Raw genomic sequence first — 12498 nt, 5'->3', positions numbered from 1 at the left:
CTGTTTGCTGTTAATTCTTTTGTTTTTTGGTTTTATTTTTGTTCTTTTGTGTCTTGTCTTAATGCCATATTGCCGTTTTTAATTTTATTATAATTATTTTTTTATTTCAATTTTAATTATGTTATTTATTTGTTGCACTGTTTTGTGTCTTGTTTCTAATGTCATGCTGTTATTTTAATACTGAACTGTACAGCACTTTAAGTTGCATGTTATGTATAAAAAGTGCTATATAAATAAAAGTTATTGCTAAATCAAATTCAAATGGACTCATTTAAGCTTTGAAGAGATTTTGAGTGAGAGGCAAAAAATCAGATCTGAAGCAAGTACAGTTGTCTTTGACTGGTCATGACTTATTAAATAAAATTCTTCACATATAAACTTAATCAGGATAGATATTATGGTAAACTCCATCCATTGAGTCCAGAAAATCTACTAAGTGGGCCTTGAGTCAATATTATTTTGTTAAATTATAATATCAAACAAGGTTGTTATTGTTAAACTAAACTGAAAGCTAAAATTAAATGTGAAGATATATTTTGGTTAATTTTAAAATAAAAACTGGACTTTAAGGAGAAAAACTAACTGAAACAATAGTGTGTACTTATAAAATAACCCAAATAAAATAAAATGATGCAAGAAATTTCTTTGTCAATTTGGTCGAATTTTTCAACACAACAATGAGGAGGAATTATTGAGTCTAGGAACTGCTTCAAGTGTTGTATTTTTATTCTAAGACCTATTCTGGACTTATTAAAATTTTCCTATGACATAGGACGATATCTCCATGTAATAATAAAGACATTAAACTAATTCAAAATAAACTAAAACTGAAACAGTCACACCCCACTCTAGAAACTGAATTCATAACAAAAAGTAAAAACTACTTAAAAATAAAATTAAAAAATATAAATAAAATACGAAATTATAATAACTGCTGTTTGAAATTAGTGTACAAGTCATGTACTGTTCATGTCCGTGCTCCGCGCAGCTGACAGGCTACACGTGTTCATAAATCGAACGCACCCGTCTGTCTCCTTCATAGGGGGAGCCCGTCAAGTTTGTGTGAAGTTGTGAAAAGTTGTCAACTCGAAAAAAGACCAGAGAAACTCCTCCCGTCTTCAAATTATGAGCAGTAAGTGAACTTTTTTTAAACTCAGTGGCATGTTGTGAACGAAGCCTTAAGTTAACAGTAAAAGTAAAATCAAAACACAGTGTTTGAAGTGTATTCACTGTTGTGAGCATGATATTGTATTGTTTAGCTAGCGTCTTCTCAAGCAGTTTAAAAGTGACCAACTACTTAACTGCTAATTGTCGGTACTTAGCTAACAACATTTAGCCAACCAAGTAACGCTAGGTAACTGTTTCACACTAACGAAACTTCTGTTCTTACCTGACAATACTTGCGAACACAATAATTTAATTTAATGCAATTCCACTGAGCCAGCTAACTTGTTTTATTTAGGTTAGTAGTTCAGCTGAAACTATGTCGGTCTCTTTAGCCAGTACTTAGCACTTTTCCTGAACACTACTTGTTGTGTAGAGTTCATGTTAGCGTCGTGTCAATAAGGTAACCGCAGACGCGCGAAAGATCTCGCGAGCGTTACTATTTTAATCCAAGTTATGATCTTCCCCCTACCTCAAACAAACGTGTTTTGTATCTGAATCTACCCAAACATTAACCATAGTGTTGTTATATTGTAAAGATTATTTCGTTTTGTCAAGTTAGTTAATAAAGAAACAACGCAGTTGCATCTCGCGAGAGTCTGGGAAATATGGGGTTTCCATTTAGCATGGCCCATGTTAGCTTAGCCAATACGCTAGTTGGCCCTTCGAGCACTTGTGGCATAGATTTCTTTGCATTTTTTGTCTAAATTGCTTCGAGAAAGCCATAAGACTTTATGTATTCTTGTGAGGTCGACCATGCGAATAAAGTTACCATGTTTCTTTAATTGTTGAATGTAACTCAGTTTGGTTGTCTGCTGTTTGAACGTAACTACTTTAAGATAAGTGATCTTACACAAACTCTTCTTCCGCAGATCAGCAGCAGGGTGAAATGGCCGCTGTGGAGAGCGGTGGAGGCTTCAGTCAAAAGCGAAACACAAATTCACAAGTAGGTTCACCACACATGTTTGCTGTTGGCCAAAGCAGTCAAGTCAGCCGAGAAACATTAACCACAGTCCTCACGTATACCCACTGAACCTGATATGCATCTCCCTCTAGTTTATTTGATGCTGTAATTCATTTGTGTGCAGACTTTTACGGCTTGTTGATTTTCTCTGCAGAGCACATGTCACCGGGGTGGGGAATGGGCAGGTAAATTTCGCCCACACGGGGTGTTCCCGTCAAACCCCGGCACTTCATGTGCATTTCGCTCGGCCCATTTGGCTGGCCTTGGAGGGGGTGGCTAGAGGAGTGTGTCAGTTTATAGGGCAAAATAAAGTGTGGGAGGGAGATGGGTGGGTTTGGGGGGAGGGGAAGCCGAGCCCGCCGCTGCTTTGGAAAAACTGTGGTCCCTCCCATACTCTCCCACCCTGCTTCCCCCTGGACTACTTCTCAGTCCAGCACACTCTCTGTGAAGTGCTGGAAAGAGACCTGCACGAAAATTTTAAATAATAGCATTTTGAGAATGCAACAGAATTACATTTACAAAGCCACAGGCTGGTCACAGGTCCCTTTTTTCACAACTATTAAATACACATTTATTCATAAAGGCCCTAAAAAGTTTTAAATCTTCTCAAATTCTGTTTGAGGTCTAACATATTTATTTATCAAATGCTGTGGTAATAAAATAAATTCCAAGTGCGAGACTTAAATTTGAATGTCTCTGTTATCCTGCTAGTCTTCAAGGTCTTTAAGGTTTTTTGACAATAATTCATTGTCAATCGGCTTACTTATAATTTTGAAGTGATAGTATATACACTTACTCAGAAGAGTACACCTTTATTTTCACATTTGATATTTAATTTTATTTCAAATTTGGCCTTAAATTTAATTAAAATGGTGGTATTAAAAAGTCGTACATTTATCTTGCTGACGCATACAGACAACCTTAGCCAGTCATACAGTTTATTTTGTTGTATTTAGGGCTAAAAGCTTAAAGCTTAAGCTAAAATGCTGAAATCACAGAATTTGGACTTTTTTTTTTTTTTTTTTTTTTTTTTTAGAAAAAGACTGAAATGATTAATCAGTTATCAAAATAGTTGGTGATTAAATTTAAAAAAAGACAACTAATTGATTAATCAACTAAGCATTGCAGGTTTGTTTTTTGTTTTTTTCCCCTTTATTAAGGAAAAATGTTTATTTTATTTTTAAACCATCCTTTTGCCTTTAATTCAGGCTTTTCAAGTTTGGATCTTAATGTTTTAAATGACTTCCTAAATTATCAATTGTGTGGTTGTCCTGCTTTATTTAATATATTTATACTGATGCTTTGTTGTGAAATACTTTTTTAAGTTTAGATATAAAAGTGCTCTAAAACGATTGTTTGTATCATTATATTGGTATTGTTTCCTTTATTATAGGTCTAATCATCGTAGAATTACAACAAGAGTTGTTTCCAGATAGATGACAGGCAGTTTATTTGAACTGCAGAGATATGCAAAATTGGCATGTTTATTTCTGTACGCATTTTCAGCCCTAACTGTAACTTTTAAACCTATCTGACGTTCCTGCTGTGCTTATTTTATGTACTGTGTTGCTTTGCTACAGAACTACACAGACTAACTGCTAGTTTTTGATAAATTCAAGTTGTAATTTTCTCTAATCTGTGGCCCAACAGGTAAATTAGGTCACCATTGTGAGTGAAAGTGTTTTTATTAATTTGATATGAAAGTGTAAAACACGTATTTTAGAGACATATACAAAAAGAAAACATTCAATATGTTGCTTCCATTAAATTGTATTTACAAGTACACATGATTTTTTTTTATTCAGAAGTTATTGTAAACAAACGTGATTCAGTCTTTACAAATTAAAACTGTCAGTAAATGTAATATGGATCAGAATGTAGATATTTATATTTTTGTCATGGTTGCAGCATTAACATGTATGTTAGATAGTGAGACTTATTTTTACTACATAATTTTTTTTTCTCTTTGCCTGTCATGTATTCTCTTTTCCAGGACTCACAGCAGCCCTCACCTCTCGCCTTGTTGGCAGCCACATGCAGTCGAATTGACACCCCGGGTGAGAACGATTCATCTTCAGACCAACAAAACCAGCAGCAGCTGGACATAAACCAGGGGGTTTTCACCTCCAGTGCCAATGGATGGCAGGTTATTCCCATCAGCGTTCAAGCATCCTCAGGCACCACTACCAACACCATCACCACTGACTCCTCGGGAGTGATGACAGGAGGAGACGCAGCCAAGAGCAGACAGGTGCTGTCACCGTCAGTAGCTGTTGCGAGCACTCATGGACAGCAGCAGCAGCCACAGCAGTACGTAGTCGCTCAGGCTCCATCGGTGCAGGGTCAGCAGGTTCTTACCACCATATCAGGGGTGATGCCCAACATCCAGTACCAGGTTATTCCCCAGTTTCAGACAGTAGACGGTCAACCCCTACAGCTGGCACATGCCCAGCAGGATTCAACTGTACCTGCCGCTGTAGCACCAGGACAGCAGTTTCAGATAGTGTCCTCTCCCAATGGCCAGCAGATCATAGCTGCAACCAACAGAGCTGGAGCAGCAGGAAACATCATCACTATGCCCAGTCTCCTTCAGGGAGCCATTCCCATCCAAAATATCAGCTTGGGCAACGGGGTGCTACAAAACCAGCCACAGTTCCTGGCAAACATGCCTGTGTCACTAAATGGAAACATCACCTTGTTGCCTGTCAGCACTGGAGCAAGCAGCACAGGGGGAGATGCAAACAGTGGGGGGGACTCAGCAGGAAACCAACTTGTACAGCAATCACAACATCCAGCGTCTTCCAACAGCGGCACCACTTACCTGACAAGTGCTTCCACTGCCACCACGCAGACTTCCACTTCTTATGGAGTGACCCAAACACAGAACAGCAACGGCGTGATGACGGGGACATTCCAGCAAACCACAGCGTCTTCTCTGGGTGTCCCGATACAGCCAGACAACAGAGATGGGCAGCAGCCACAGCAGATCCTCATTCAGCCTCAGCAGGTCATCCAAGGTGGAACGCCCCTGCAAACCATCCAGGCGGGGACTGTGGCGGCTGCTGGCAGTCAGGTGTTTGCAGCTCCGACACTCAGCCAGGAAGGGCTTCAAAATCTTCAAATCATGCCAAACACAGGCCCCATCCTCCTCCGCACTGTAGGTCCCAATGGCCAGGTGAGCTGGCAGACCATTCAAATCCAGAGTCCAGCAGGACCGCAGATCACGTTGGCCCCAATGCAGTCTCTCCCCCAGCTGAGTCAAGCTCAGGGAGCTGCTGCAGCTGGAGGAGTGTCTGTCAACACAGTGCAGATCCCAGGCATCCAGACCATAAATCTCAACACACTTGGAAGCTCTGGGTTGCAGATGCACCAGCTACAGACAGTTCCCATCGCCATCGCCAGCACAGGTCAGTCAGTATCCTGCTTTCCAGACATAATTCAAAGACTAAATCAACTTTATTGTTTAGTTTTAGTTATTTCTGGCAAGACAGATGACTGACAACTGATGTCCAGCTATTATAACACACAGTGGGCCAGTTTCACAGACAGGGTTTAGATTAATCCAGGAGACGGCTTTAATCTGTACTAGTTAAATTAATACATTTAAGTAGCTTTCATGAATGTGCCTTAAATTTGGCTTCATTAGTCTGAGACTGTGGAGTTACATAACTAACGGTGCCCACAAAAAACAGGCATGTAATGGTAAACTCCAAGACTGGTTTGAATCTGAAGACAAAACAACACCAGAGGCAAACATATTTTGTTTAAGTCGTTATTTATCTGTTTTTATTTATGAAGTAAAAATGCTCCTTAAGGGCCGCCCTGGTAGCTCACTTGGTAGGACATGCGTTCCATGTACTAAAGCTGTGGTGCCTATCACGGTGGCCCGGGATGTTGTCCTCTCTCTCTATCACATTAACAGCCTATCATCATCTGTGCTGTCCAATAAAAACAAAAGGCCAAAAAGATCAACTTAAAAAAGATCTGCGTTGGTGGCCAGAGTGACACTTTGCACTGGAACTCAATCAGTTAAGGGAATTAGGGATCCCCATACAATTTTGCAATTTAATAACTATTAATGTAATACATTACAGTAGATGTTTGCTTTTGGCCTGAGGCCCATCATTAAGTTTCAGTTTTGGTGCACCCCTGATTTTAGATATTTCAGATAGTCCATGCTCCCTCACAAATGGTACTAGGGAGAGGTTAAATCTTGATATCAGTTTTGTTTAATCCAGAGCAGGATACATCTATGACTATTTTAAGACAAGTCTGAGCAAGTTGCATTGAGTTAAGACAGCGTTAACAGGCATTTTAGTCTGGTACCAGGCTTGAGCCCTGTTAGTGAAATCAGCCCAGGAACTGTTGAGCAGACTAACTGGCAGTTGGGCTGAGTAAACATGTTAAGTTGTCCAGACAGTTGTGTTTACTTGTTACATTGAAGGTTTTTTCCTCCTCTGATGTTTGCTCTGAAATGCAAAGTATCTTGTATCTCTGGATTTGATCTCTTTTGTGTGTCAACTTACTCTGTACTGGTTTAACAAGTTCAGCTGGCCCAGTGCCTCCCTGAGCTCTTTACCGCATGTGTTTGTGTAGATTTTTTTTTTCTTTTCTTGGTGACACTGCATCTCTTCAGCAGATGGTCACATGGTCACAGTACTGTACTCGTGGGTTGGCCACAAGTTCTGTGTAAAACAGGGGTGTAATATGACCCTTCCCATCTTATTGCAACCCTTATCAAGTCTAGATTCCTGATCAGTTCTGCTTTTGGCTCCCTTTGTGTTTATATACTTGCTCCTCTATATTAGATGAAATACTAAAGTTTGTGATGAATCATTGGGCCTGTTTTTAGTGCGTGAGATTTGTTCTGTTATCCTTCTAATGAAATCACATGCTTCCCATCAGCTACATATGCAGCAAGTTTGTTTGGACTCCAGCAGCACTGAAAGTTTTTGAGACATCTGTGTCAGTGCTGCCGTAAACCAACATTAACTTTAGGAAAGTAGTTAAGGCCTGGAGAGGTCAGGCTGCTGGGCCTTTTCTTTACTTGTGTTGTACTGTACTGTACTGATAAGATGACTCATATTAAAATTAGAGCAGCAATGATTAATTAATCAATTAGTTGTCAACTATTAATTTAATCACTTAACTATTTCAATGATCAATTTGTCTACTCATTTTGCATTATTTTCAAGACAAAATGTCAAAATTCTCTGATTTCAGTTTTCAAATGTGAATATTTCCTGGTTTCTTTACTTGTCTTTGACAGTAAACTGATTATTGTTGGGTTGTGGACAAAAGCAGACATTTGAGGACGTCACCTTTGGCTTTGGAAAATCTCAATCAACATTTTTCTCTATCATCTGATATTTTATGGAGTAAATAAGTAATTGATTAAATGAGAAACTGATCAACAGATTAATGGATAATGAAAATATTTGTTAGTTGGAGCCATAATTCAAATAGTACTTTTCTGAACACCCTGGGTTTTGTACTGTTATTTGATCCTTAAGCATTGTTGAATAAAGCTTTTGTAAAAAAAAAGTATCAGGTGACTCTTAATGTCATTGGACATTTCTTGCAGTAGATCTTATCTGAAATTATCTAGATCTTTTAGTTTCAGTCAACATACAGTAGCAAATATAATGTACATATTTGTAACTGGTTTACTTGTTTTGTTCTTGTCCCTGATGAAGGGATTTTCTTACAGGAAGGATTGCATAAAAACTCGAATATGAATGAAATAGCTGGAGTTGGCTGTGAACTTGATTATTAACCAAAAAGAGCCCAAACTATTGTACAGTTTATCTCACATGTGAATATTTTCTGTTCCATTATAACAGGAGAACAGGGTCTACAGACAGGTGGAGAAAGTTTGGATGACAGCACAGCTATGGATGACGAGGATATAAGCCCACCACCTCAAGGACGACGTAACCGCAGGGAAGCCTGTACCTGCCCCTTTTGCAAGGATGGAGAAGGACGGTAAGTCACTGAACCTCTATGATGCAATCCAATACAACGACTCTGTCATAAACTCCAGTTTTACGATGCCTGTAATGTTCAGGTTTTGATGACACTGTCACTGAAGTGTTGTTTTAGCATTAAAGGTTGTATTTAGTGATGTGTTGTACTGGACTGCATTATATTAAAAGATGTTTCTAATATTCTGTCCACCCTAATGTAAATAAAAAGGACAAAAAAACTTTACTATGACATGAATAATTAACAACCAATGTAAACAACTTTATGAGTTTTGTAAATATAGATTTTTTGTCATAAAGTCACTCTTATGGGGTGGAACAGTACATAAAAATCACAATTTGGTACTTACCTAGGTTTTAGGGTCATGGTTTGGTATGGGGTGTTTTTGTATAGTGGGGGAAAATGTAGAAAATAACATAGTCCTTATTCTAATGGTTAAGGGAGTCAAATACTGACATATTGTCAGTAAGAAAAAAAAAAGTACCGTGTGAACATCCTGTACTGAACAGTTAAGGACAAAAACATGCATATATAATAAACTATAGTTCTTGAGAGTTTAATTGAAACATTGCATTTCCATTTCAGCTGATTGTATGTGGATGTGTCCTCACAGATAAACCAGCAGCTCTCTAACTCTGATATCTTTTTTGTTTTGTTTTGATTTTTTTAAATTAAGCAGTGACCCAACTAAAAAGAAGCAGCACATATGTCACATCTCTGGCTGCGGGAAGATCTACGGCAAGACATCCCATCTGAGGGCCCACCTCCGCTGGCACACGGGAGAACGACCCTTCGTCTGCAGCTGGTCTTTCTGTGGCAAACGATTCACCCGTTCAGACGAGCTTCAGCGCCACAAGAGGACACACACAGGTGACGCTGAGGGTTTATTTATTTGACATTATGTGAAGGACACTAAATCTTGCACAACTACAAAATATCAAAGATGATGATAGACCTTTTTCACAGCAGCCATCCTGACATGAAATAGTAGCATTAACAGGTGTTGCTCATTACTAATTAAGGTTCCATTAAATTCAGGCATGTTGGGTCAGTGGAAAGGCTCTGCTGTGCTAAATGGAACAGGACCTTAACTGACGTCATCAATATAGCTGCTGTGCAAATGGTCTAAAAAGTTTAAAGACATGCTTCTTTGTGGTCCGCAATTTGATCTGCGATTCAAACTTTTTTTTTTGGCACTGACGGATGTACCATTGTAAGACTACACTGACATTTTCAAATTATTCTTGATAAAGGTGTACATGGTATTAAGTGTGATAACGGCCAGTAAGCTTCACTGTGTTGCAAGCAGGCAGGGGTGGAGAAAAAAAATACCGGTAGAATAACTGATTCTGGCTTTGATTTCGATTATTGAAACTGAAAGCTGATTTTACACGTAATACTGAAAATGGGACACTCCTGTCCCTGATGTAGAATAGTAAAGATAAGCCTATGTGGATACATAGGGATCTGTTTTGTTTTGTTTTTCGTTTTTTTGTTTTTAAGCAACACAAGTTTCTATGTAATCCATTTTTTCAACAGGATTAATTAGAATTAAAATAATTAAAAGATTTGTTCACTGACATAAAAATAATTGGAAACTGTCGATAATTGATTTATTGCTTCAGTTAGATTTTAAATCACAAATTCCAAATATAATGCCAATATTTTAATGCATGGTTTTTGTCTTCTGTGATATAAAAGGAAATATATTTTGGACAAAGCAACCAATTTGAATATGTCCATTTGGAGCTGAAGGAAATTGCTATTTTCTTGCATCTTATGGGCCAAATGATTAATCAAGATAATAATGATAGAGTAATTGATAATAAACATAAGCATTAGTAGCTGATTTAGGAATTTTTATACACACTACATCATCTTAATATACTGGAGATCTTTATTTTCCACCAAAATATCTGAAAAATGTATTCCACACAAATCCTAAATCCTATAAATGGATATTTTCAACTGTGCTGCCACAGCACCATAATTTGAAACGTTGATACTGTACCAGTATAAAAAAAACTATACTCAATACCTGTTATGATACCAGGGCAAATAGTCCCTGAACACTGTCTGGTTTTACAGCTCCAGTTTTGATGCCAAACTGTGTTGAAAAAGTATCAACCTTAACCAACAGTCTGTCATAGTCTGGTAGTACCAGCTGCAGCTGTTTTTATATTGATTTTTTTTTTCCTTTGCAGGTGAGAAGAGGTTTGTTTGCCCAGAGTGTCCCAAACGCTTCATGCGCAGTGACCACCTCTCCAAGCACATCAAAACCCACTTAAACAAGAAAGCAGCAGCAGCCGCCAGCGCCACCAGCGGCACCCCGGGCTCAACCGACGCTGCTTCCCCTGCAGCAGTAACAAAAGTGGAACCAAGAGCAGTGTCAGTCAGTCAGCAGTGTCATGACCAGCACACCATCGTCACCATGGAAACCTTATCTGCAGAGAGCATAGCTCGATTAGCCGGCAGTGGGATCAACATGATGCAGGTGGACCTTCACCAAATTAACGGCAACAACTACTAAGGGCGGCGGAGCGGGAAGATGGACGGCCTCGGTGGATGCTGCATTCGGACATTTGGGGTTAAAAAGGGCACGTCTGGCTGCAGATGCACAACCTCTCCGCGGCTTCAGACAGGAGAGGGGGTCACAGATGCAACATAAGAGACACTATTGAATTTGAGAACTGAGGCAAGAGGATGGAGTTCCATCTTGTATTTAGACACCTGTGGCATTTAAGGGTCGGAGCTGGATTAAAATGTTAGACTAGAGAATCATCATGAAATCTTTCCCCTGAATGGAAACGGCACTACACTAACATTTGTCCCACGTGAAGACCCAGTCTTTGCTGATAGTGAGATTGCAATAAAACACACAGACTGGCACACTTGATGTTGAATTGGTGGCAACTTTAGTAAAGAGATGACACTACTTAGTCACACTCTCACCCTTATTTCCAAGGCTGTGAGTTTCGCTACTTGCCCCTCTTCACCTCAGGTGTCTCCTGTCCTCTCAAACAGGGCAGCTGTATCCAGCACACCCTCACGCTAACTGGCCCATGATGCTAAATTTGCCCCTAAAACTGAATTGATAACGATCTTGAGGAGCAAATATTGCAGTTGCAGTTTTGGGAGAATAGAACATGTTCACAAACTAACTACCCCAGTATCATAGGAAATAATATTAAAGTGTTTTAGGGTGGATTGTTTAGAGGAGGGCTGGAATACATTAGGTCACGACCATAAACATTAAATATGAAGATGCCACATTGACTGCGTTTGGCTTGTTCCTACAATACATCAGCGTTGCCGCCATGTTGGTCCTGGCAAGACTGACCTGTGAGCAAACACTTGTAAATGCGGGAGCTGCATTTTTTTCTGGATAAATATTCAAGAGTTTGTAATCTACATGGAGTAAGACTATTTTCAGCAGCTCTATAGGCCTCTCTGTCGGTCAGTTTATTCCCCATCTTTTGGTGGCCACAGTTTTTGGCCTTGGCGCCTGAAATTTGGCATGGAGGTCAAGTGCGTGTGTGAAGGCGTGTCTTTGTTTTCATTCCAATTGTCACAAAAGGCACAAAACTTCCAAACGGATTCACACACTCATTAGAGTTAGAGGAAAGGTTGGTCATGATCCAAAGGACAGCTGCGGGACATTCAGTCTGAAAACTTTGTTCACTCAAAATGGTTCACAAAGGTGTGCAACAGGCTTTTAGATGTGTTGGTTCTTGTTTGGGGGGGGGTGTCACAGGTGGTACCCAATCAGCAGTGACGTGTATCTAAACACTGCTGTATTAAAAAGGTGGTGCAGTGCACACCAGGGTGTTTAATGCAGCACCGTTATCATTTAATTGCTACGTTTTGTCAGGGCTGAACGTGGCCCTGACAAAAAAGGGCGTGATGATGCGAGTGGCCTATAACAAAAAGGTGCATGATTTATAAATGGTGTTAGCCAAGTCCTTGTCATTACAGTTTTTTTTAGGCTTCGCTCTTTTTTTTTAAGGAGTCATAATTGGACTCAGCAGAGTTCCTTTTTGATCGTTAAAGGTGAGACACTGTGTAGATCATGGACTTTTGAATATAAAAACTCATTGAAATCAGTTGAGAAATAAACATTATAGTGCTTTTTATCCAGAAAAAAAACACAGCCCCCCTGTTTACATAAACCTGTTCACAGGTCAGTCTTGCCAGGACCAATATGGTGGCAACCCTGTCGTGTGATACAAAGGCCAATGTGGCGTCTTCGTGTACACGTTCACGGTCACGACCAGGTCAGAGCCAGAAGCACTAATCAGTGTGAGGATGTCAGTGTGTCAGGGCACTGAGATCCTGAGAATAACTCTTTAACCTCTTCTGTAGGTACACACATTCAAGCCATCATG

The 12498-nt window shown here is 39.5% G+C and overlaps 1 protein-coding gene across 1 annotated transcript; it reads left to right on the top strand.

Annotated features, from left to right (window-relative positions):
- Positions 1-1025: 1025 nt before the first annotated feature.
- Positions 1026-11389, top strand: sp1 (sp1 transcription factor). Its single transcript, XM_084737102.1, has 6 exons — positions 1026-1132; positions 2037-2110; positions 4122-5535; positions 7972-8113; positions 8793-8983; positions 10318-11389. Exons 1-6 carry the CDS (start codon positions 1126-1128, stop codon positions 10641-10643), a joined length of 2154 nt encoding a protein of 717 aa, XP_084593228.1. The 5' UTR covers positions 1026-1125; the 3' UTR covers positions 10644-11389.
- The last annotated feature ends 1109 nt before the right edge of the window (positions 11390-12498 follow it).

This window comes from Lutjanus erythropterus, chromosome 2 (genome assembly GCF_056507025.1).
Source record: "Lutjanus erythropterus isolate fLutEry1 chromosome 2, fLutEry1.hap2, whole genome shotgun sequence".
NCBI lineage: Eukaryota > Metazoa > Chordata > Actinopteri > Lutjaniformes > Lutjanidae > Lutjanus > Lutjanus erythropterus.
Note: the sequence above shows the minus strand (reverse complement) of the source record. Positions and strands in the feature narration are given on the sequence as shown.

Bases quoted from the DNA above. Each gene is read 5' to 3' on its own strand.
- sp1 (XM_084737102.1), top strand. The intron at 8,114-8,792 runs GTAAGTCACTGA...TAAATTAAGCAG, and splicing joins TGCAAGGATGGAGAAGGACG to TGACCCAACTAAAAAGAAGC. The intron at 8,984-10,317 runs GTGACGCTGAGG...TTTCCTTTGCAG, and splicing joins CCACAAGAGGACACACACAG to GTGAGAAGAGGTTTGTTTGC.